Genomic DNA, 25,893 nt, shown 5'->3' on the forward strand with positions numbered 1-25,893 from the left:
ACCGAGTCAGAGACTCAAAAGAACAGAGACAAAAGTCTCAAAAAGCTCAGTCAAAAATTGACTAGGGGTACTGCTCTCTCCGGATATGCGCTTGCTGGTGCGGAAAATAAGAGAGAACTGACGTCAGCGCGCGTGGGCTCATCTAAGTAGCTCCAGCGGTGTCATATCGGCGACTATGACGCCACCGACGTCCGTGGAGCCGCACGACGATGCCTACTGACGCGCAGGGGTACTGCGGACGAAAACTTTCCGGATCCAGTCTGACGCCTGGGGGTAATTCTAAGGTAAGGAATCTATCACTAACGTGTCTCTTTCAGATACAGGAAAATACCCTAATAGACGCCTGGCGACATGCACACCCCCACGGATGTGAGGGCACCTGCATTTCTACTACACACGGCTCCTGGTCTCGCATTGACCTATGGCTGGTAACTAGAGATGTGGCTAGCTGGACCTCTTCTGTAGAGCACATGGCGCGCTCCCTATCTGATCATTCCCCGGTACGCCTGACCCTACAGATTCCCAAAACTTCACAGCGAATGTTCTCATGGCGCTCCTGCCCCCTTCGCATTGCAAGACGTTGCATTTAAGGAAGAGCTGCGCAGTGCTATAATTGAGTTCTCTGAATTAAACATTGGTTCGGTGGAGTCTCCCTCAACTCTGTAGGAAGCTTTTAAGGTAGTTATTCGGGGAGTGTGCATCGCCAAACAATCTGGGGTGCTCTGAGCCATTCAAAGTACCCTTGAACGACTAGAAGCTATTAAAACAGCTGACCAGATGTACAGCGTCAACCCCGACCCTGCTACACTTGCGGACATTAGAGCAAGCTTTCCGAGTATCATACTGAAGCTGAACGGGAAGTGAACTATCTTGGCCGAGAGGAGCGTGCCTGCTACTATGGAGAGAGGGATTGCCCTGGAAGAACGTTGGCAAGCCTGCTAAGGAAGCCTCATACATCCACATATGTAACAAAACTACTAGACCCCGGTGGCAGGATCACGTCCCCTGGTGAAATCATAGCGACAATTGCCTTCTTTTACTCCCAATTATATACGGCCGGGACAGAATATGCCCCCGACACTTTGCAACAATATTTTGATTCAATTGAGCTCCTATGGCTCGACCCTGGGCACCGTGAGTACCTGGATGCCCTGTTCACGACGGAAGAAGTCGCACAAGTTATCGCTGACCTCCCTGGAGATAAAGCGGCAGGAATGGACAACCTTACCCCTGCATTCTATAAAGAGTATGCTTCAATTCTGATCCCCCACCTTGTGGAAATGTACAGTGAATCAGTCACCATATGCCATTCCCCCCCCCTCTCCGCGAGGCACTAATCACACTTATATTAAAGCCTGATAAAGCACCTGAGAGCTGTGACTCGTACTGCCCCCTCTCGCTAATAAACAATGACAATAAAATATATGCAAAACTACTAGCGAACCGGCTCCTCCCGCTAATGCCCCCAATAGTACGCCCAGATCAATCTGGCTTTATACCAGGGCGTGCCACATCACATAACCTTCGGATCATATTTTCTGTAATGCACCAGATTAATCCCTCCGTGCCTGTGGTGGTGGCTCTGTTGGACGCCCCTGGGCTGGCTAGGCTTTAGCTTGAACTTTAGCCACATGATCAATCTGCTATACACCTTACCCTCGGCACGTATCAAAGTCAATGGGCACATAACCCAATCCATAGTGATTACCCGGGGCACACGGCAGGGATGCCCGCTCTCACCGATGCCGTTTGCTATTGCAGTGGAGCCGCTGGTGGCTCGGCTGCGCCACCATCACAAGCAGCGCGGAATCGGTTTCAGTGCCCGCAGCTTAGTGACTTCCATGTATGCGGATGATTTCACACTGTATATTCCTGAACCGCGCAAAAATCTAGCACCCATGACTAGGGAAATGATATGCTTTGGCCACTTTTTTGGTGTGCATATTAACTGGAGCAAGTCCATTTTATTTCCCCATACCAACGCAACACTCCCCTTCCCTACAGAATACCCACTAAGGTGGGTCACGGAACCGACCAGATACCTTGGTGTATGGCTGAGCAGAGACACGGACGAACTCTGGAAAGCAAATTATGGTCGGGCAGTGGAATGGGTGGAAACCAAAATCCCGATTTGGAATAAACTCCCACTCTCCCTGGCAGGCCGCATTGCAATAGCCAAAATTGTGATTCTGCCGAAGTTATTATATTTGTTCCTGAGCATTCCGCTCCCCCTCAGAATACAATTTTTTTTAAGAGACTGCGCTCAGATATAGTTACATTGATGTGGGCGGGCTGACAGCCGCGTATTGCCTACGACACTGTGACACTGCCCTTCTCACGTGGAGGGCTGGGAGCACCAGAACTCAAACGGTACGCCTATTGTGCTCAAGCCAGCTTCTTACACTTCTGGCTATACCAAACAACCTTTCAACCACATCTGGCAGCGGAGGTGGATCTGGCCTCCACCTGGTTACTTCGGACGTCACTATTCCTGCCATATAATGCACCCAGAAAAGAAATAAACACTGTGGAGTGCGTGCACTGGGCATGGGAGGGCATTCTCAAACAAATAGGCACCAACACCTTATATGCGCCATCAATGCAGCTTGCAGAGAACCTCTCCATTCCCCCATTTCATAACAAAGTTATGGCAAGCCGTGCAAAGTCCCTGTGCATTTGCATTAATGCAGACCTTTATCCAGATGTCCAGTTCCTTCCACTCCCCATGCACACTGAAGCTACAACACCCACCCCGCTAGACAGCCTACTGGACTACCAAATTCGTGCCACCTGCAGGAACATAAACAGCGCATTCCCATACCCTCCACCGGCCAATGCAACACTTGAATACATTCACACTTCTACATCGCCTCGTAAACCCATCACCAGACTCTAGTCAATGACGTTAGCGGCCTCCCCAATTGACACTGTGCGTGCGCTTGGATGGTAGACCTGACCAACGGGCCATCTTCAGAAAAGTGGCAATACTGCTGTACTCAAGACTGAAAAACTCTCCCCTAATTATACGCTGAGACTGATACACTTTAAATGCTTACATAGACTATATCGTACCCCTGTGGCTCTCCACAAAATGGGCTTAACTTCAGACGTGAGATGCGTGTGGTGCTCATGTTTATACACTTGACCTGGACATGTGCAAAAGTGACCAATTACTGACAAGCAGTGTGGTGATCATCAGCGCCATCACCTCCAACCACATCACACCAGACCCGCTTACATGCCTACTTGGGTATGTTAAAGAGATCCCTGATGCTAGTCGCCGATTAGTGGCCATGCTGCTGGTTCTGGCCAGACGCAGGGTAGCGATCCACTGGGGTCGTAAACCGGCACCATCGACCAATACTTGGCTCGTTGATGCTGCACACTGCCAGACATGTCTGACTGAATATTAGAACCTTGTGCCCCTTGTGAGCCGGCCACATGATATTTGGGGCCCTCGAGTCGCATACCTCCACCGCCTAGGCGACACTGATGCTAGCCCAAAATACCCAGAGGAAGTCACTCAACGCAAACTACCTGAAACCGTTGTGCAATGTCGCAATGGGAACACACACACAAGTCCCCTATTCGTGGTGCCATATACTGTATACTCTGGACCGCCTCACTCATACCCGCATAACTTACAAAATGGCCTGTCACTATATAACCCTGCTAGGCTGTTGTTATAAGTGTATACTGCCAACCTACGCCAAGATGAACAAATTGAACGCGCGTACAGTAACGCGCTTAAAGTTCAATAAAAAGTAATAAAAAAATATATACTTAATTTATGAAATATTGAAATGGGCCAAAGGTCATGACATTTAACTCAAATAAACCAAATTTAGTTCTAAACGCAGTCCACTCGTCACCCTCTTTAACCCGTATAATCTTATCTGCCCCTCGAAGATCCAATTTTGTATAGATGGTTGAACGTCTTAGCTGATCCATGAGTACTAAAATCAATGGCAATGGGTATTTGTTTTTTATAGTTGCTTTATTGCGTCAGCGATAATCAATACTAGCCCTCGAGCCACCATCCCGTTTCGGGACGTAGAAAAGTGGCGAGGAAACAGGTGAAGTAGAATGACGAATAAAACCTAGTTCTAACAGTTCATCCAAGTATTGTCGTAAGTATTGTGTTTCAGCTTCTGAAAGTGCGTATACTCGACTATTAGGCAGAGGTGCCCCTGGGAATAAATCTATACGGCAATTATATGTCCTATGAGGAGGTAGCGTAGTTGCCTTAACAGGATCAAATACATCACTATCATCTTGGTATTCAATAGGTATTATATCTGTGGAGTGTGCAGTATTGGCACAATGAAGTAATGCCATAGGTTCTGAATGATAGCCTGGCAAGCGCAGTGTAGGAGAGTAGGATCCACTTTTTGCTGATGTTTCACTGTTTTCAACGTAGTCTGGCTGGGATCCTGCTATCCAGGACCCCTGCCTAGCTGCTTCCTCTCTAAATTGATTGCATGTACTTTAGGTACACCACAGATTGCATTCTGGGGTACCCTTATAAGTCCCTAGTATATGGTATACTATGTACCTAGGGCATAAGTACCCCAGAAGCCTCTCAGAAGCTGCAGCATGTATTATGCCACCCCTGGGAGACCATTCAAAATGACACAACAGGTCTGCTACAGCAGCCTGTGTAAGGTGGTGCATGCACCCCTTACTTAGATATAGGTTCACTATATCTATCCATATCACTGCACATAAAAACCTATCAGTCACCCCTATGGCAGGCCTTATCAATCCTTAAGGCAGGGTGCTAGGTTTTATGTGAGAGGGTGCCAATGCATGAGCAGAGCCCCTCTGCAGCATTCAGAACCTCTATTGGTTGTTTGTGATGCAGCTAACCATATACTCTTAAGGGCATTTCCTTGCGGTAAATGCTAACTTTAAAACGGCTGAATGCAAACATGTCGTGTTTGGTGTCAAACACCTTGGAATCATACCTCCACACCAGTAACTGGTGTGGGAGGTATGATTCCACCCTACGCGAGGGAGATATATGACAACACCGGTACACCCGGTACCCGCTTTACAAACCCTGGCATCACAAAATGGATGCTGCCAGCCACAGACACGAGTCTGCCCTCCTGCTGCTGGACGAAACTCCGGCAGGGGACGACTGGACAATAGGTTTCCTGTCACAGGGAGGTGTGACCACCTGCCAGACAGGCTTTAGTGTATTGGGGCTGGGTGGGTGCACTCTGAGAGTGCTTTTTTGTCTGCACTGGGGGCACATTTGGTGTCCCTGTGCATAGTCCAGCTCAAACCGGTTGCAGGAGCCATTTGCTCCTGCTCTGGTGCGAAACTGGACACAGGACATGGGTGTAGCCACCCCTCTGTCCTGACCCTCCCATAGGTGGGTCCCCAGAGTTTGTCCCACCCCTTATTTGAGTATAAAGGAGGAATCCCTGGCTACAGGACTTAAGATTTACCTGGAGGAAACTCTGCTACAGAATCCCAGAACTTCAACTATCTACACGACGTTGGATGATCGAAGAATCTCCCTCGGAGTAAAGGAGTTACTCCCCTGCAATGCAGGCACTTGAAACGTATCTGACCGGTTTGCATCTACGGAGCTCCTGAAGGACTCTGAAGATTTTGCCACACAGGAGGTGGGTTCCCAAGCTTCCCCGAGGTCGACTAGTGCTCTCAGCAAACCTGAGACCCGCAGCCCTTGTGGGAACCGTGCAACCCAAACCCCTAGACAACGTGCACATTGGCGATCCCTGAGGCTGTGCTTTGGGCTACTTGTAGTCCAGACCCCGAGCAGTGATTCCACCGAAGATTACCGACTTACACTCCACGAGTGTTCCGTGGGCTGGTATTTTGTGATTCCTCTCGAGGTCCCTTCGCGATCCCTGGTCTGTCGACCTGTGGGTCCCTGAGAAGGGAACTGTAACTTTAAGTGGGCTTTCCTGGTTGTTCCAGACGTGCCCTGACTCTCCATCGCTTGGGGAGTACGCAGGACCTTGCTGGTCCAAACCGAAGCATCTTTTCTCTAACCGCGTGGGTTGCAGTTGCCAAGGCTTGTTGGTCTCCAATCCAGACACTGACTCTCCCAGCACTCGGCATCCTTCGTGGGACAGCTTGCCTACAGACTTTGGCCATCGTCGACGTCTCCTGGTCCCCGTGGCTGCAGAGTCAAGATTCACCTCTTTGCACCTGAAACACCGACATCGGTGGGCATTCGTCTACCGAGCCCCTGGTCACCCTGAAGTGACCCAGACTCTGTCCCCTCTGCTTTCAGGTTCTTCTCAACACCGATCCAGGCTTGGATCACACCGGACACGTCTCATCTTGCCAGCAGCAGCACTTTGCAGCATCACGCCATTGAAAACAACGAAGATTCCTAACACCATTTGACACCTATGCACCCGGCTTCCCTGGGTTAGGTAACACGAGTACTCCAGTGCTCACATGGGTGCTGGCGTTAGAACCTTCTAAGTTCTAAAGGGTTTGCTCAAAGTCCTCTCCTAAGTGTCTTTAATCTTTAAAATTCCAACCGTGACTTTGCAATAGGATTGTACGGAGCTCACGGCTGTGTTCTCACACTGCACGCGTCCCCCGTGGGTCCCCTGTGTCACTACCTTGGGTAGTTCCTTGGGGTCCCAGCGATTCTACGTGCTCTAGGCACTGTGTCTAGTCAAGTCGTGATTGTTATACCACTTTCTTAATATATGGTTTGGTTTCCCCCTGGGGCCCACTGTGTATTGTGCATTGTATGTATTGTACTGTTGTTCTAGTACTGTAACAGTCTGTGCCTTGTGCTCTAATCTCATAAAGAGGTTAGTAGAGAGTGTTTAGTAATAAATACATATATTCTATATATATCTTGTGTGGTTCTCCTTTCATTTGGTCATTCAGGTTATAATCTGGTAAACCAAGCTGCTTTACATTCCTTCAAGTCTTAGCCTGAAGGCTGCTCTCCATAGCTACCACTAGGGTAGTTTTCAAAAAAGGTTGTCTTTAACCTAAACATCAACAAGGGTCGTTTGGACTGGTGCAAGGTGCCCACTATAACTGCTGAACAGCATATACTAGGCCAACGTCTCACACGCAGCATCTAATGATATCTGGTGCGGGATAATGATGTTGTGTGTTATTATCTACAAAATATGTAAAAGAGTAAGTCAAAAGAAAAGCTCCGTCTCAAATCAGCTTCAGTTACCGTGAGTATTCAATTATGTCTTAATCATTACCTCTCATAAGTACTTTTTGATACATCTAGGATGTTTCTTCTATCTTCAGATAATAACTGAATCAATTAGATATGTATTAACTATATCCAGTGTATGTGAATGGAGAGACGTAAAACATAAGTACTTATATATGCATAATTTTTCTCAAATAGTTCTAAACAACCAAGTGATTGGCTTAAAACTGTTCTTGCACCAACTTAGTTTACTGTCCAAGATTTGCAGTCTTAAGTTCAGAGGAATTCTTGTTTCCAAGCTCAGTTCAAAAGTTCAAATTCGTTAGTGCAGTATAAATCATAACTAAAATAAAGTACCTTTTTAGATTGATTTGATTTATTGAGCTTGTAAAGCGCACGAATGCCCAAAGGCGTCTTGGCGCTACTGTTAGATACACTTCAGGTTACTGCAGGAATGCTTAACAGGGGTATAACCATGTTTTAACTGCCTTTCTGAAAGCCAGAAGCGACGGGCTACTTTTTAGATTGGTAGGTAAAAGGTTCCATAGCTTGGTTGTCCTCAGCAGGAAGCTTCTTCCTCCCCACCTAGTCTGTTTGAACTTGGGTACTTGAACGAGTTTTGCGTTAGTGGATCTCAGACTTCTAGCAGGAACATACCATTTGAATTGAGTTCTCAGAAATTGTGGTCCTGAGCCATGGAGTGCCTTATATGCCAGACACAAGGACTTACATTTTATCCTTTTGTCCACGGGCAGCCAATGCAGGTCCTTCAGTCTATGGGAGACTGATTCGAATCTAGGAATGTTTAACACTAGTCTTGCTGCTGCGTTCTGGAGGCGTTGCAGTTTGGTTACATATTGGGTTTGAATCCCTGTGTATAAAGCATTGCCATAGTCCAATCTAGACATGGCAAGCGCCGTGACCACTGTTTTCCGTGAGTCAAAAGGGATAAATGGGCATGTTCTTCTGATAATTTTTAATATGTGCCAGATGGAGGAAGACAGATTATTAGTCTGGGCGTTAAAGGTCAGTTTATCATCGAATATAAATCCAAGATATTTGACTTTTCCTACTGGAATTGGGCAGTCGCCCAGATTGTCAGGCCACCATTTGGGGGACCAGAAATCAGCATTAGTGCCCAGAAGCAGGACCTCTGTTTTTTCGCCGTTCAGCTTTAAGCAGTTACACTGCATCCATTGGTTTACTTGCATCATGCAGTCCCTGAAGCGGTCTGCTGTTTCATCTATGTTGCCAGATACCGACACCACTATTTGTGTGTCATCAGCGTACCAGACTGGTACGAACCCACACTTTCTAATGATCGAGGCCAGGGGAGCAACGTAAATGTTGAAAAGAGTGGGGCTCAGGGCCGAGCCCTGAGGCACGCCACATGGTGCCCTAAAGGGATTAGAAGCAAATTCTCCCAGAACAACTGAAAAGGTTCTATCTCTTAAAAAGGAAGACATCAGCAAACGAACAGTCTTGGACCCCCAGTTCATCCAGGCGGGCCAGGAGGATCTCATGGTTCACAGTGTCGAAAGCCGCCGATAGATCTAATAGGATCATGGCGGCCTTCCCTCCGGCGTCCAGAATGTCCCTGAGACCCTCAGCTGCCATGACCAAGGCTGTCTTTGTACCGTGTTGCTCCCTAAATCCATATTGTGATTTATCCAGGTAATTTCTAGATACTATTGGATCCTTCAATTGTTTATTGATCAGCTTCTCCAGCACTTTAGCTGGGAAGGTTATTCTTGAAATTGGTCGATAGCTGCTGGGTTCATTGGGGTCCAAATTACTTTTTTTTTTTTTAAAGTGGGATGACTGATGCAATTTTCCAGGCATCTGGGAAGATCCCTGACTGGATTATCTCTGAGAACAAGCCATATAGCTGTTCGCTAAGTATCTCTGGAAACAAGTGCATTATACTAGACGGGCAAGGGTCAGTTGGATTTCCGGATCTGATGGTTTTTACAACCCGACAGATCTGTTGTACTGAAGGAACCGTAAAACAGAAATCCGTTTTAGGGCTTAGTGTACCTGGGTCTGGATTAGGACAGTTAGATGAGGTCTTAGTAGTATGGTTAGTCTTAAATAGTTCATACACTTTAGAGACTTTATCCACACAAAAAACTGTCCTAAATTGTTACATAGTTCAGAGCTACTGTCCAGTTGATTCCTGACAGGGAGTTTTTTAACTGTAATGAAGAGCTCCTAACAGGAGTTCTTGGCCTCTTTGATTCTTCTAGTAAAGTAATTGCTCTTTTCCCCTATAACCAATTTCTTGTAATCTGATAAAGTTCGGGCATAATCACTTTTTAAGTTTTGATCGTAGTTGGATCTCCATTTTCTCTCAGCCCTTCTGCAAACTTGTTTTTGTGCCCTGAGTTTTTCTGTGAACCAAGGTTCTGATGGCTTTTTCCGTTTAGGAACAAAACATTTAGTAGGCACTACCATATTTACCGCTGTCTTTATCCAAGAAGACATCCTCTCGACTACCTGATTACTGTCAGATACAGGTTCAGGTTTAGTCCTGAGAAGTATTTCATGTAGCATCGGGTTATTAATTTTAGCCCAGTCTTGCTATATGACTGGCTTCTGACTCTTAAACATACCTGGCTGCTCCTGACTCACAGTAATCGAATATAAGATGGCTTTATGATCTGACCAAGGAACAGGCATTATCTCTATGATTTCGAGGTTAGGGTTTGATGAGAAAATCCCATCCGGTGTGTGTCCGGCCACATGGGTACCCTGTTTAACAAGCTGGTCCAGGGAAAACCCAGACATAGCGTTGATCAGTTCGGCGGTATTATTGTCTGTTAATTTCTCTAGATGATAGTTAAAATCCCCTAAAATCGTAAAGTCTGATCCCACCAGACTAGGGCTTAAAATTGGTAGCAGAGGGGTTCTTGCCCTAGGGGGTCTATATAGCAGAAGACCTCTTAATGTGTAGTTTTTTTAGTGTAATCGGAAATCGTAACAATTTACAGTCAGAGGAGCTACCCACGACCGAGCTGTGGACTTGCAGCTCTTCTCTACATAAAATCACAAGCCCCCCCCCCCCCCCTACGTTTCCCTATTCTATCAGCTCTAGTAGCGGTATATCCTGCCGGTAGAGCTAGGGCAATATCCGGGTTCGATGTCCGATCTGCCCATGTCTTTGTAATAAAAGCCATATCCAGATTATGTGCTTCCAACAGTTCAGCCATATCCGTATTATGTTTTACTAGGGATCTAGAGTTTATTAGGACCGCCCTAAAAGCCACTACCCCCTTCTTATCTTTAATGGGGTGGTTTTGTGATTCTAACTTGTTAATTCTAGCAAAACCGAAGGACAATTTGCAATGCTCACATTACTTGATCTCATACTTTAAATCCAGACGTTGGCAGTGGTGCTTACCTCCTAGCTTATCTAGCTTATGTAACTCCGCACTCGTGAACGTTAAACACCTTCATTTTCCATCCTCTACTCCAGGGGTCCTGGCCCTAGGCTCGGGCCAGGCGCGGACGGGCACGCCTTCGGCGCGCCCACTGTGCGCGTCCGCTCAGGCATAGTGTTAAATAGACTGTCTGTGCCCGAGCACTAGCCCACTCAACAGCCGGAAGCCGATGTAGCGGGAAGTGAGGAAGAGAGTGAGGCCCTGTATTCACCCTCCGTTCGATCGGCACTTGCCGCGATGGACCGGGGTGCGGGTCGAGGCAAAAAGTAAGATCTTTCAAATTTACATTAATGCCCACATTGAGTAATCACATTCCCAATTTTTAGAAAGTACATTTTGGTGCAAGTAAAAGAACTTAAAGAAATAAAAAGCACAGCCTGCAGTATCCTACCGCATCCGACAGACACAGACACAGTTGGCACCGGCAAGACGCGATTGCCGAGAAATGCCTTAATCAATTGCCGTTTTTCTCGTTCTTTTAGGTTGGGAAGGAATCCGGATGCGACGTGGGACTCCTAGGACGTTGCCGGAGAAACTCAAGCCGCAGAGAACAAGCATTTACAATGCAATGGTCTCGGCATTGTCTAAGTTAGAGCTATTGGTATTGCTCATGACATTGGCCTACTGCTCTCTCTTCTAAAATGTCAGTGCTTGGAGATATGTTTCCAAAGTGGCAGCTTTGATTAAGGGCAGAGGTGGTAACATAGTGTGGACCTTTCCTGCTATACTTCAAATTGAAACATGCAGTTCAATCTATATAACCATGTTTATGAATCTTTCACAAGAAAGTATTTCCCCCCCAAACAGGCTATGACAGCAGATACTAGGTGCACAGCGTCATTTTTAAAACAAACAAAAAACAACAAGAAAGAAAGAAAGAAACGAGAGAAATAGCCAAGTCGAGAATATCCTTCTTACTCTGTCGCTATACCTTATTGGGAGGCGGACATAGACTGAACTAACAAATGAGTAAAAAACATTTTCTTCTGTAATCGATCTAAATCGCTACACTTTAAAATTCGAACACTCAATGGTACACTATTGCCACTGAGACGGTTAGAAATAGGGCTCGTGCAGACCCATTCTGCATTGGGTTTCACGATGTCCAGTAATCGGCTGTGTTGGCATGACAGACTAACTCAGTGAACACCGTAAGACTACAACACCCAGAATGCATTATGTTGTCACATTAATTTCCGGATCTGGAAACAGGGTTCGTGATGATATATAGAGAGGTAGCTACCATAATCTGTATTTTTATAGTTGTAGCATTATAAGACTCTTGACATGAGAGTTCAAGGTCTCTGTGAACCGCTGTGACAGCCAAAGTCAGCCACCCTTCCAGCAAGATGCCCTGTTGAATGTCCAGGTTGTTTATTTGGGGATGGGACTCCTGAGCACTGTCGGTCTCTTACCTGGGCCGAGGCCCGCTGTAAAACCGTCCAGGAAGCGCTGCTCCTCCGCCGGATCGCAGCAACTTCCTACTAGCTGCGATCACGGAAGTGCTGTCGGGAATGAGGAATGCCTCCACAGAAAGACACGCAGCAGAGGGCGGAGAATGGGAAACAACCTTACATGTAAACAATTAGAGGCTTTGGCGGAGACAGATAATGAGGAATAATTCACTTGTAACCCAAAGCCACAGCTCCAGATATACAGAGGAGGGCGGCCGCTGGAAACTTCACAGCTCGAAGACGGACGCCATAATGAAACTGACGCGGCAGAAGCGCGCTCTGCAGAACGCCCGTGGGGAAACATGGCGGGGAGGAAAGGGAGATAGTGACGTCTTTCTCCGAGGTCGAGCAGAAATGCCTCAGAGAAACGCAGCGTCATGTTCGGATTCGGGGCGTGTTTTTCTTTCTCTCCTCTTCCCATTGGCTGGAATGTTTACATTCCAGAGGAGAGAAAGAAAGTAAAAAACACGCCCCCGAATCCGAAAAAGACGGGGCGTAAATGGACAGACGCCCCTCTTCTCCAAAGGCTGGCCTCCGTTTAGGAAGCCAGCCAATGGAGAAGAGGGGCGGGTTCAAGCTCCGTACTAGAAAACATTAAATCTCGCAAGCAAGACTGCGCAAGCGCAGCCTTCGCTAGCCGAGACCTAAAAACGACGCAGAGAAAACTCGTAAGGGGGCGTGGCCGAGGACTGAAGACGAAAACTTCAGGAAGAATATTTTTGCGATGCTGGATTCCAGGTAAGTGGAAACTGAACAACGAGGCCAAGCGCTTCTGTTGTTCTGATGCTCCATTTATACCTTTTATGCGGGTCGGGTAACACGTGGAGGGCGTGCTGCCAAACTGTCAACCGGCAAGGTGCAGCACGTGAAAACCGGCAAGGTGCAGCACGTGAAAGGAAAGCTGCATGTCTCAGTCTCGGTTTTCTTACCACGTGGATTCCTTATTCTTATTGCTTTTGAAATGTTTTTTTCTCGGCTGAAATTAATTTACATAATTCTTTACTTTGCAAAACCAAAAGGCACTTACAACATATTCTTTATTATATAACCAATGATTGGTCATTCTACCAGCTTGCTGTAAACCCTCTACGGCTATGGTTAATTTCTTACTATGTGCACAACTACTGGCCATGTTTATTTAGTCCTTCTTGTCTAAGGTACTGGCAAGGTTCATTTCAAGATTCTTAACATCCTGTTTGTTGTCTCCTTCCTCCCTTCTGTGAGTCATGGAAGCCAAAGTGATTCAATGAGCGTGTAGGTTCCGTAGCGTCTTCTTGTTCCTGAAGACAAGACACGCCAAACAGTGGTCATTATGATAATTAGGAGACAAACAGAGGTGGCAGTCTTTGTAGAGGTCTTTCCTCAGGTACCCAAGTAGGGCAGAACTAGAATGGAGCTCTATCCAGATGATGTGAGTCAAGAGGCTAATATCCGACATGGAGTTGAACAGTAAGCGATGGTGTAGACCGACAAGCAAGCAAGATTGTTTAGAGAACTGACGAGGAACGGTACCGCAGGCCCAGTGAGAACACCACACAGCTTCAAACCGGAGCTCACAGACATGCTTGAGAAAAACCATTCTAATAACATATATATAAGGCATGCAAGGTAAAGGCATGCATTGTCTTACATCCGTTTCAAATGCTTGTTCGTAGTCAGTAGTTTATTGTGAGAACTTTTCAAACCGGTATTCCTAACTCACTCTCACTGGATAAATAGAACTGACCTCTCTTAGCCAGATGGCATCTAGTCCAGGTGTCCATCTTCGTGTGGAAACTTCCCTGTTTAGGATATTGGGGCCAGAACCACTCTATTTACTGCCTCCTTAACGCCCCCTTGAACCATGTGACCACTTGTACCTCTCTTGTTCTTGTAACTTTAATGCATTTCTTCAAACAGAATCACTGGCTTACACACTCTCTCTTCGTTCCTCATCATCACCATCCAAAATGTGTAAAGTATTTGCATGCATACATAACTGCCTTTTCTCACACTTTTCTTTTGGTGCAACATGGGTTGAGTACTCCATAAATGCATGTAATCAAACACTTTCCACACAGGGCAGACACACCCACTCACTGTGTATCCATCCATCCAATAGCATCTAATGTGTAAGGTTTCTATGTAACTGCTTTTTGTAGCAAATTCACACATGCCATAAAAACACTACCCATGTAGGCCACATGACAGACATACTTTCATCCATTACACTTCCGATGGTGTAGAATGTTACCCAACTACAAAGGTGCGTTGGCGCTTTGTCAGGGATGTGAAGTGTTATATAGAGGAAACTACAAAAACAACCTGTACTGCAGACTTTACTAAAGTGTATGCAGATCACACTCTTTACAAATGTACTTATCAATTTATCCGGTCACATAGTAAAAGTACTGTATTTGATGTACCCATTATGGACCATTACATGCCATGAAACCAACCTGCTGTGGTAATCTTAACATTTCGCATCAAAATATTTTACTGCATATATTGTTTTAATGCAATCTCATTAGTTTTCCCAATGGACCATAAGACGCATACTCCCAAACTCTATGAAACATCTTCCTTGAAGAAGTCACTTTGAGGACATAAAAATAATACTGTCAGATATATGATTAGTCCTGCAGTTGGGGGCCAGGTAGGTGGGCAGATGAGATTAAAACAAACCTTTGTTCTTTTATATCGGTTTCACCAGTTCATCTGTGAAACTATGCATTTTCCATGTGTATCAGAAGGTCCTAACATGGCTGTTAAGAGCTCACAAGAAAAAACACCTCTATTAAAAAATAAAAGACCTATATTCAAAGTCTACTGGTCATACGTACATACCTGTAAATTGAAATTTGGCAACAGTGATCGGAAGAAGAGAGATAAGGTGCTTTCATTGGACGCACGATTCAGTCTGCAAAAAATAAAAAAACATTAATAAATGAGTAAGTGACTGAGTTCTTAAATTTCTTCTATTATATTTGAGTGGCTGAAAGGTGAGAATCCAAGTGCCACATCCGTCAACCACTGGGTCCAATACGCACAATATTCCTCCTCACATAACCAATAAAACACTTCCATCTTCCTTCCCTTGCTTCCTTGACACAGTGTCTTGTACTTTCTTAACTATTACAAAACTAATATCTGCAACAAATATTCACTCATATTTCTGCCAATTCCAAGTTGTTAGATTTGGATAATACAAGCGCCCATATCAATAGAGGTTTTCTACCCTATAAAAGAAACAGGACATCCACAGAAAATAAGGTCTTTCAAATTTATACAGATGGTCCCCAACTTCAATTTTAAATTATTTTTATAACCAACTTTATTGAAGGTTTTACAGCAAGACACATAATATCACAGGTTGAAAGAGAAAATTGTATACGCACAATACAGCAAGCCCACACTTCAATATTGCAAAACAGTACATGGTCATATCTACAGTCCATAGTAGCTACACCACTTCCCCCATATTTGGTTGTGCTTCTGAGGACAACCACGAGCCTCAAAAACAGGCTTTTCCTGGTGCGCGCACCAATCCACCCCATGCGCCAGCCCCTGATGGTCGGTGGCATTTGCTGCTTCCAGGTTTGAGCCACATCTCTTTTAGATAAGCAGGCCACCTGACAAAAAGACTCGCTCACCAACATCCACCACCAACCCCAACAGCACATCACAGGGTGTGAACTCTAGGGTGCGGCACAGAACGGAGGAAAGTACCCGTCCCACTACCTCTCAGAAGGGCCTCAGCACTGGACAGTCCCATGCTTCACAGAAACAAATCTGCTGCTGGAAGTGCGCATCTCGCACATACGGCAGGGGCATTGGGCGTAGGTGCTGTAAGCGCTGCGTGGTGACGTATGTTGCATGCAGGTAATTAAATTGAACCATACGCAGCCAAGATGAAATCGACAACTCGCGGGCACCATACAGGCCTCCCTCCAATCATCTTCATCCAATTCTCCCACCCAGGCCTCCCACCTCTGCCTAGCCCACTCAAGTTCGTCAGGGGCATGGAATACCAGCGAGCAATAGATCAAGGAGATGGCCCCCTTTCCCAGATGCCCAAAGAAAACCTTCGCCTCAAGGGGCTATTCTCTGGTATGAAAGCGTCTGGGAGATCATGGGCCTGCAAGGCGTTGCATAATTGGAGGTAACAAAAGAACTGTGAATTAGACAGGGTATATCTGGTCTTTAAGTCCTGAAATGTCACAAGGCTACCGCCCCTATAGACATCCCCCAGGTAGGAAACCCTGATTCGGTCCCAAAGAACAAAGCCTTCCAGGTTCGAGAACTGACTAGGGCAAGTTCCCCGCCACAGAGGGGACATCCCATTGAGATGGCAGTCCCAGCTGATGAGCCGCCCTTCAGCAGGTAAGGGACACCTGGATACAAGAAGGTAGTGTGGCGGGCAGACGCGCTCTGTACAGAAGATCAAGCAGACCATCCAGACTCATCAAGTGAATCTCTAGACAATACGCCAGGTCCTCCCACCCACCCGTGAACCAGTCGTTAATCGGTACCAAATGGGCTGCGAGGTAGTAAAGGTACATGTCTGATAAGACCAAGCCACCATCAAAGGGGAATCTGCGTAATGACTGAAAAGCTACCTTTGGCCTACCACCCATTCACACAAAATTAGTGATCTTAGCAGTCAGTGAGTGGAACCATTTGCAAGGAATGAGATATGGATAGTTGCCCAGGACGTACAAGTAACACGACAAGCACACCATCTTGAACAGGGTGGTATGCCTCATGGTATTCAGTGGAAGAGTAGCCCAGAGGTCAAGGTCGAGTGTAAGAGCCCAGGCCAGATCCGGGAGGGAACACACATGAATCCCTAAATATTTGAAGGAGCTGTGCCGGGTGGGAATGTTGGGGTACCAAATCCACCCCAAGGCATCTCCCTTCACCTCTACCAGACAGGATTTGCCCTCGTTAATGCGGAGGACAGATGCCTCGTCGTATAACTAAAAAAGTTACAACATCGGGTGCCGGAATGGTGAGGATCTTTAAAAAACAAAAGGACATTTTATTTTATTAATTATATTTCATTCGCATTTTCAGCCGTAAACACATTACAGTTTGAAAACAAAAGGACATTGTCGGCATATAACGCTATGCGGTCCTCAAAGCCACTCCCAGACCTGGGCCTCGCAGCGTATAATTTGCGCCTGGGGCTCTATCGCTAAGGCAAATAACACATGGGGACACTCCAGCGTGCGCCGCGTTTGATGGAAAACGGGAGCGAGAGAACCCCATTTACTCGGACTTGAGCGGTTAGGGCATGATAAAGAAGACGGATTATATGACGGAACAACTTCCCCATTCCAGCCCGCTGAAGGACCCTATTCAGAAAATGTCATGACACTGTGTCAAAAGCCTTGGTAAAATCAACTACCAAAAGGGCCAGGGTGCCATCAAGGTCAGGTGCCCGAGATAATGCCGCATGGACCCTCCGGATACAGTAATGCGTGCTGCGACCCAGCATAAATCCACATTGATCTGGATGAATCAGGTGTGGTAATGCCAGAGCCAACTGTGTCGCTATGGCTTTCGCATAAATCTTAATATCAACGTTGATTAGGAAAATCTGATAGGTTGAACATTGGTCCCCAAGGAGACCCTCCTTGGGCGGGACTACAATTGTGGCACAGTCTAAGTCGGATGGTAACAACCCTTGCCGCAGTGTAGCTGTATAGAAATTCAAAAGATGGGGGCATAAGATGTCCCGGAAGAGCTTGTAATATTCAATGGGGTACCCATCGGGACAGCAGTCTTCCCTGCCTGCAAACCAGTCACTGCAGAATCCACCTCCTCCAGCGTGAGGTCCTGGTCCAGTTCTCAGGCCAGAGCACTTGGTATGGACAGCAGTGGTATGCTGTACAGAAGAGGGTTTGCAACCTCTGCGGGAGGTGGGGGGATGCCATGAATACAGCTCCCGGTCAAAATCAGCAAAAGTCTGGAAGTCCCTCTCGGTGTTGTGTAGTTCCTACTAATCCATAGGATCTGTGCATTGTTTGGACAACATAAACTAAGGGCTTGGTGTCTAGACTGATTCCGGACACCCTTGCAGGATATGTTGGCCTTTAGACTAGCTAGCTCACGGTGCCACTGTAAGCCCCCCCTAAGCTACCAGGGAGCAAACAGTTTCTGGCCACCATTGAACATGACAACCCTGACCCCTCAGGAATCATGGAAACAGTACAGAACCTTTCGCTGAGTCACTCGTGTTCACTTGTTCTCAGGGAAATATAAAGAGAATACACAGTGGGACATTTTCAATAATATTTATTGAACCAACGTTATTCTCGCATAAAATACGTGTGCTGCAATAATTAGGAGACAGAAGCAAATAAAGGAGATTACAAACACCAAAAGAGTAAACAGTAGATACATTTCTACCATCTTGCTGAAGCAATGAATATATGCAGCCATATATTGTTGTGTAGTTCCTAAAAATACATAGGATCTGCGCATTTCTAGGTAACATAAACTAAGGGATTGGTGTCTAGACTGATTCTGGACACTTCCAAAGGATATGTCAGCATACAGACTAGCTAGCTCACAGTGCCACTATAAGCCCCCTAACTTTACCAAGGAGCGAATAGTTTCTGGCAACCATCGAACATGCTAGCCCTTGACCCTTCCGGGATCGTGGAAACAGTACAGTACTTTTCGCTCAGTCAATCGTGCTCAATTAGTCACAGAGAGATACACAGAATAAACGTTGGGGACGTTTTCAATAAGCATTTATTAAACCAGCGTCATTCTAATATAAAACATGTTTGCTGCGACATTCATTAGACAAAAGCATATGTAAAAGATTAAAAGCACCAACAGAGTAAATAAAAGTAGAATTCTACCATGGTGCTACAACAGTGAATATATGCAGGGATATAAACATGACAGTAATCAAGCTTACTCCTACTATGCGAACCCTACCTAAGTGTACCTAGCATGTATGTTGGTGTAAAGCCAAGAATCCCCTAGAAAGAGCCAACCCCATTACCAGATGGGAGAGAATGAAGGACCCGGTCTTGGTCTCGAGTTGGACACCCCGCAAGGGATGTCAGACCGCTGCTTGTTAAAGCTTCAGCACGCAGGACCACAGTGTTAGCGTTGAAGCGTCTCCTCTGCTTATCTAGTTATGATATGGTTCTTTTATACCATAAAGATAGCCTCAGGGATCCTACCACAATCGATATGTTGTGAGTACGATTATATGAATGAGCCTAAATCGATACTTGCAATTATGCAAAGAAGTTCGATCGCCCTAGGATGAAGATGACCATGACTTTTATACAGAGTATGTTAATCCTGCCATGTGCAGGGGACTTTTCTAAGAAACCTCATGCATAATAAATGAGGCTAGTTTCAAGGAAACCAATCAACATTTATTTAGCACATAACTGGGTAAAAGGTCAGTGCTAAAACCATTATGCAGAGCAAGGTAGGACAAACGTAGGTGAAAGGTTGTTTTGCTACTTAGGCCTAGTTTGGGGTACATAACACCCACTTCTCATCCGAATGGGCAATAAGGCCAACTAATACTAAAATAAGCCCACTAAAAAAGGCATAAAAACATAGTCCTAAAACCAGTGTCTAAAAAGATCTAAAAACATGGTACACGTAAAAAAGGATGCTATTAAAGTTCAAAAGCTTTACAAGTCCACTAAACAGTCAATATATAATCAGACCGACTGAGCACATCAAAAGCCATGGTGCTCAGTGAGAGCAGAAAAATGAAAAAAAAAACGATGTTTTGCATTCCAATTTGGTCTTGTTTTGGAAAAAGGCCGAATTGTTCCCATCACACGAGGAGCCAAATGTTTGTGTGTCCTGTGTGGGAGACGCAATATCACAGTCGCTCGCATTCGCAGACAACGGCCCAAGTAACACCTCTTGTATCAGGTAAATGGAGCAAAGGTGATTTTCTTCAGTTCCCACAGCAGCTGCTAAGGAAACACTCAATACCTATGAGCCTGTTGTAGAGCCGTTGTCCGTTCCGACAGGAGCTGAAGCATCTCGTGGAGGCTCTAAGAATGCTGCCATCAACATGGGAATACAGTGAAGACACCGCTACATGTGGGCCTTTAAGGGGTCCAGTAGTGCGTCTATGTCCGGTGGCGCAACCGATGGAAGGGTCAGACATATGTCCAACACGCATTCATATCCACAGATAGGCAGAAGAACACAGGCAAGATGCAGTCAATTCAGACTTGTATGAACAATAGGAACCAACGCTCGCTTAGCTCCCGAAGCAGAGGTGTGCCCAGAAGGAGTACCATGCGTTCACTACGTCGCACCAGCAGCACTTTTTACATCTCTCGAACTGGGCCATCCATTGCGAAGAAGGAAAATTAAAACCAGGATACCCACTACAATTAGTAGGATCAGCCGGAGCCCTCCAAAACTGCATCCCAGTACGGAGTGTGTGAATGCTGGAATAACTTCGAAGATTGTCTGAAAGGTGCTCAATAGTCCAGAACATACATGTTTAAATAGGTACTTTACACACTCCAGCACATGCTAATATCCGCATAGAGTTATTTGACAGTAATGTCACAAGAGTCCACAAAATCCTTTGGTCATTTGTTCTTTATTTTCTTTTAAGTCCTTAGCCGACACGTGTTTCGTCGCCTCTGGGAATCAATCTTGTGACTTCATCCGGGCTGTAGATATCTATTTTGGTTTCTTATATCTTATCGTCGGTTATACTTCTGTCACGGCCTCTATTTCAATATATCTCCTATGGAAGGAGGGAATCCTCGTGCTTCCGTAATGAACTTGAGAACTCGATTGAGATTAGCAGGAGGATAGCAGTGGAGTTTACTTCGGACATGCAAGAAGTACAAATAAAGAGCTCAATCGAGTTATCAAGTTGATACGGAAGCACGATGATTACCTCCTTACATAGGAGATATATTGAATTAGAGGCCGGGACGGAAGTATAACCGGCGATAAGATATAAGAAACCGAAACAGATGTCTACAGCCCTGATGAAGTCGCGGGATTGATTTCCAGAGGCGACAAAACACGTGTCTGCTAAGAACTTAACTGAAAATAAAGATCAGATGAACAAAAGAATGTGTGGAATCTTGTGACATTACTGTCAAATACCTATATGCGGATATTAGCGTGTGCTGGAGTGTGCAAAGTATTTAACTGTTGACTTAGGTCACTCATTGAGGAGGAGGGTGATCTCCCTACCTCTGAGCACTGCAGTAAACTTTAGGGAATCTTAATATTACATGGCTCTATTGAGCGCCATATCCCTTGACAAATTCACCCAAGAAAATTACAAACGTTTAAATAGGTGCACGATCCCCCTTGTATCAGACATGTTACAGATACGATGAACCATTTCCCAGAAAAGGAACGGGAAGTTCGTAGGGACTAGTGCCTGAATCTCCGATGAATACCTTGCAACCAGGAGATCAAAAGTCTCTCGGGCTGAGGTTAAGGCCACATCCAACTGCAAAAGCATGGCTTTCAGTCTGCACAGAGAATCAAACCATATAAAGGACATAAAGGAAGAATTCAATGAAGGCCATAGCGTTGCCTCCCTAACTGCGTGGGTCGGTGGAACAACACTTGCACACAACATGTAACCCTGGAGTTTACTGTGACCAGATATGCGATGCCTAGTACAATCCAACAACAGCCTTGATCATTCAGCATCAAATACATCCCATTCAAGAGCAGTTCGAACACTGGATGAATCACGGCAGCTGGGGAATCTTTCAATTGACAGGACAAGTTTGCAACCAAAGCATTACAGCCCCAGGAAACTAAATATCCTTGCAAACTAAGGAACCACTTTAAAGCACTTTCACAATTTGAAGTGCTGAGAAAAACTTCAGTGTCCTCATTTCTACATCGAAACCTGTACAGTAATTCTCAATACTCATGTATGTATCCTTCTCCTGGCGCTTCATATCTGCCTACCTGGTGATACTGGAGACAGTATTGAAATTGGAATGTCATGACTGGCAGTGTAATGTAGCCATGGATTAACCATGCTGTGAAGGGTAACTCAGCCACGGTGAAAGGTAATAAGTCCAATTTTTCAATGTGCAAAATGGTATATTTTACATCTCTTTGTGTCATTATCATCTGTCTTTCCGTTAGATTGTATACAGAGAACAGAGTTGTGCTGTTAATGTAACACCAGGCCACATGGCCAGAACGTAATGATGGTAGCATCCAGCTTAATAGAATGGATCGCAATTGCGACTGTCCATGTTGTAGAATAAAGCAAACACAAGGAGACAATGGACGGTATGCTGAAACCTTTCAGACACTCACCCCCAGTCACAGATCTGGGTTGAATCCATCATCGTTCTTTAGCTCACTTTGCCACCCGAGTTCAGACCCAGCCTTATGCAAATCAGCCTTGACCCAATGCCTCATGGGAACAGTCCAGCCCGAACTGCCAAGCCAGGTCTTCAATGGACCAAAAACAAGCATCCTGGGGCCAGTTTCGGGGTAAGACCGGCCAGGCTAGCTTGAATCCAGTGGCAAAGTGAGCAAGGGACTTGCGTTTGGGCATTCCCTGCCAACTTAGGGTGAACAAACAAAACACAAGGAGATGATGGACGGCGAGCCGGAACTTTTCAGCCATTCACCCCCAGTCACAGATCATGTTGTAGAATAGACAACTGCCAAACATAGAAATCCTAGGGTCTACAATAATCGTGAACGAATAACACTACCTCCAAATAGTTACATAAACAAATGGGGTAGACATCAAATTTTTACTTAATGATTAGTACTTAAGGTTACATATAAGGGCAGATCCCTTTTCAGGACGTAATCCCTCACTCACCAAAGGTGACATGCTTCATCATAGGAATTCTCCTCCCAAAGGAAAACCCTAGTTCCTTTGAGGGCTACAAACCCCCTCACTGAGAGGGAGGAGCTCAGGGATGTTTTGTTTAGGGTATAGAGGATTTAATAAATCCACATATGATGAGCAAAAATGTATGAGTGAGGTCGCAGTACAAACAAAGGAATTGTGAAAAGATGTTAAGATTAAAACTGGCTAGGAGGCATCACAACAACACTTTAATAGAGATATGCCTACTGTCAGAGTTAAAAAAGCAGTGCACCAGCGGTATGGATTTGAACCGCTGTGGTGTGGTGATTAATGGTCAACATGTTTCAGCCCTACAGATCCAAATTGGATCAGGCTTTCGTCAGGGCCTTGCGGAAAGATGCTGCTGCTTGCAATAAAGTGAAATAAACAAAAAAGGATCTCAGACCAATACAAAGTCATGGGTCCGTCACTTATCAAAATGTGCTGATACCTGTAACAAAAGGAACATAACAAATGTCAGGTATATATATATAGACATGTCACCAATGTGATCATGCTAAAAGGAACCCACAAAAAATATAATTTGAAAATAAACCCCTTACCCGCCACAGCTGGGTACGGGACCTCACCTCTACCTGGCAACCGCTCAGGAAGGGAGCACCGCTCTACAAAGAAATATTTAAAATTGTAGAGTATGAGTCTCAATATATAGAACTCAATGGCATCTTATTAGTAAAAATGACCTCCTTCATAGACCTTTAGGTGAACCTGCTCGGTTTGTACAGTTTTAATGAAAAAGAAAGAGGCTTCCGTAAGAGAGACTGCATATTGGTGGGCATATGTTCCAATACTAAGGGCCATATGTAGTTGGCATACACTTTACCGATTCTAAAATACCGAATTTTACCGATTCGGTATTTTAGAATCGGTAAAGTGTATGTAGGTAATAATTCGGTAAATGTTACCGAATCGGAGAAATTCGGTAATTACCGAATCGGTATTTACCGATTCGGTAATGAGGCATACCTTCCCATTGATTGAATCAATGGGAAGGTATGCCTCATTACCGAATCGGTAAATACCGATTCGGTAATGGGGGAGGCATCATCATGGATGGCAGGGTGTCACATTGACACCCTGTTGCACCCCTGATTCGTCCATGTGTGCACATGTGGCGCACATATATGCCCTAAGGGCATGTATGTCTGCCACATTGCACACTGCAAAGTGCACAAAAATGCTTTTTCACACCTATTCGTCATTTACCACCAACTATTAGTTGGTGGTAAATAACGAATCCACACAACACCCACACACTCCCCCTACATCTCATTTCATGATTCGGTATTTACCGAATCGGTAAAATTACCGATTCGGTAATGTTACCGATTCGGTAAATTACCGAATCATGAAATTGTCCCCCTACATAGCAAAAGCCTAAATACCGGTCGGTAACGGTATATTTACCGAAAATCGGCCGTTACCGACCGGTATTAGGCTACCTACATGAGGCCCTAAGTGTCTATCTTAAATAACAAAAAAAGGTATATAACAAAAGCGCTAACAAAGTACACCATCCCCCCTCTTTTTTATATAGAAAAGGGGAGCAATATTTTGACCAAGAAAGTCAGAACTGTTGAACCAGTGAACGCCACATGTTATGAATATTGTGACGTTCGCTAAGGCAACCTAGTGTCTATATGCTATATCAGCTGCGGTATATAAAATGTGCTTAATATATCTAGCCGCAACGAACTAAAATAACCAGACACTATCCAAAGAGAAACGAAACACGCTCGTAATTGTTAAAATATGCGTTGTGCTTGTGACTGAAAAAGATATTTTTAAACAACAAGCCAAAAAGCCAGCCCACAACCCACGTTAGCATAACGACTGCGTGATCTAGTCTGGGACAAGAAGCTAATCTCAAAAGCCACATCCAGTGAGGGGAAAGAGACCAGTAAGGACATTTCAAGGAAAGCCAGAAGAGTGGACGCGCTACAACCCACACCAGCACTCACCTATCCGTCGGTACTTCTAGTCCGAGAGAGCCTGCTGCCGGAGGTGAGTACTGGGTGGAAAGCGTGATCTTATGTACCCCTCAACAGCCTCTGCTGATCGGCAACCGGTGGGGCTAGAGACACTACGCGCCACGTTCATACGCATGCTCCATTGTAACATTATCAATGCACCTGTGTGAAAGAAGTGTTCTGTGTTTAGCGGATGCGCCTCGCATTTCGTATGTAAATCAACAGCTCTAAATCAGACAGATGTATACACCGCAACCTAGAGTGCTTTGAGGTCCTTCACTAGGGGAGCAGTAGGCTCCTCTGTGCATATGCCAGCTCAAACCGGTTAAGGGGCTACCAGCCCCTGCTCTGGCGCGAAACTGGACAAAGGGAAGTGGGTGTAGCCACCCCCTCCCCTGACCCAACCATAGGAGTGGTCATAGAGCTAGTCCCTCCCTTCCTTGTAGTATAAGTTAGGGAACCCTTGCCATTGCAAACTAGATATCCCTGGACGACGCTTTACAAGAAGAATCCTGGACCTTCGACGTTCCACTACCTTTGGAAGACTGAAGAATCTCCCTTGGAGTCAACGAGTGACTCCCCTGCTTGGCAAGAACCAAAACTTTGCATCAACGGTCGCAAACTTTCCCGCTCCCGCCGGAGTCCGAAGTCCCTGCAGCCCCGGAAGTAGATTTCCTGACTTCTCGACGCCCATTGTGAGTCCCCAGCAAAGCTGAGGCTAGTGGAGACCACGAGTGACGAGGAACAGCAATACCCGGGTACCGTGCACTATTGCCGAGCGCAACCCCTTCACGAAGTTCTACGAACTTGTGCTTTGGACCATGTGTGGTCCAAGCCTCCAGAAGGATCTCCTCCGAAGACCAGAGGCCTACCTCGTCCCGAGTGACCGTGGGCTCCTGGTGAGTGAATCCTCCCAAGGCGTCGTCGCGATCCCTTACCGGTTGGCTTGTGGGTCCCCTGAAGACTTTTGTACAGAACCAAA

At 45.7% G+C, this 25,893-nt stretch overlaps 1 protein-coding gene across 1 annotated transcript in view; it reads right to left on the reverse strand.

The window, feature by feature from the left end:
* Nucleotides 1–25,893, reverse strand: part of TCF25 (TCF25 ribosome quality control complex subunit) — a 722,186-nt gene that overhangs the window by 80,790 nt on the left and 615,503 nt on the right. The window contains exon 17 of the mRNA XM_085639175.1: nt 14,898–14,970. Within this exon, the coding sequence (XP_085495301.1) occupies nt 14,898–14,970 (73 nt within the window). The remainder of the gene's footprint in view (nt 1–14,897; nt 14,971–25,893) is intronic.

The sequence above is a fragment of the Triturus cristatus genome, chromosome 12, assembly GCF_964204655.1.
Source record: "Triturus cristatus chromosome 12, aTriCri1.1, whole genome shotgun sequence".
Taxonomy (NCBI): Eukaryota; Metazoa; Chordata; class Amphibia; order Caudata; family Salamandridae; genus Triturus; species Triturus cristatus.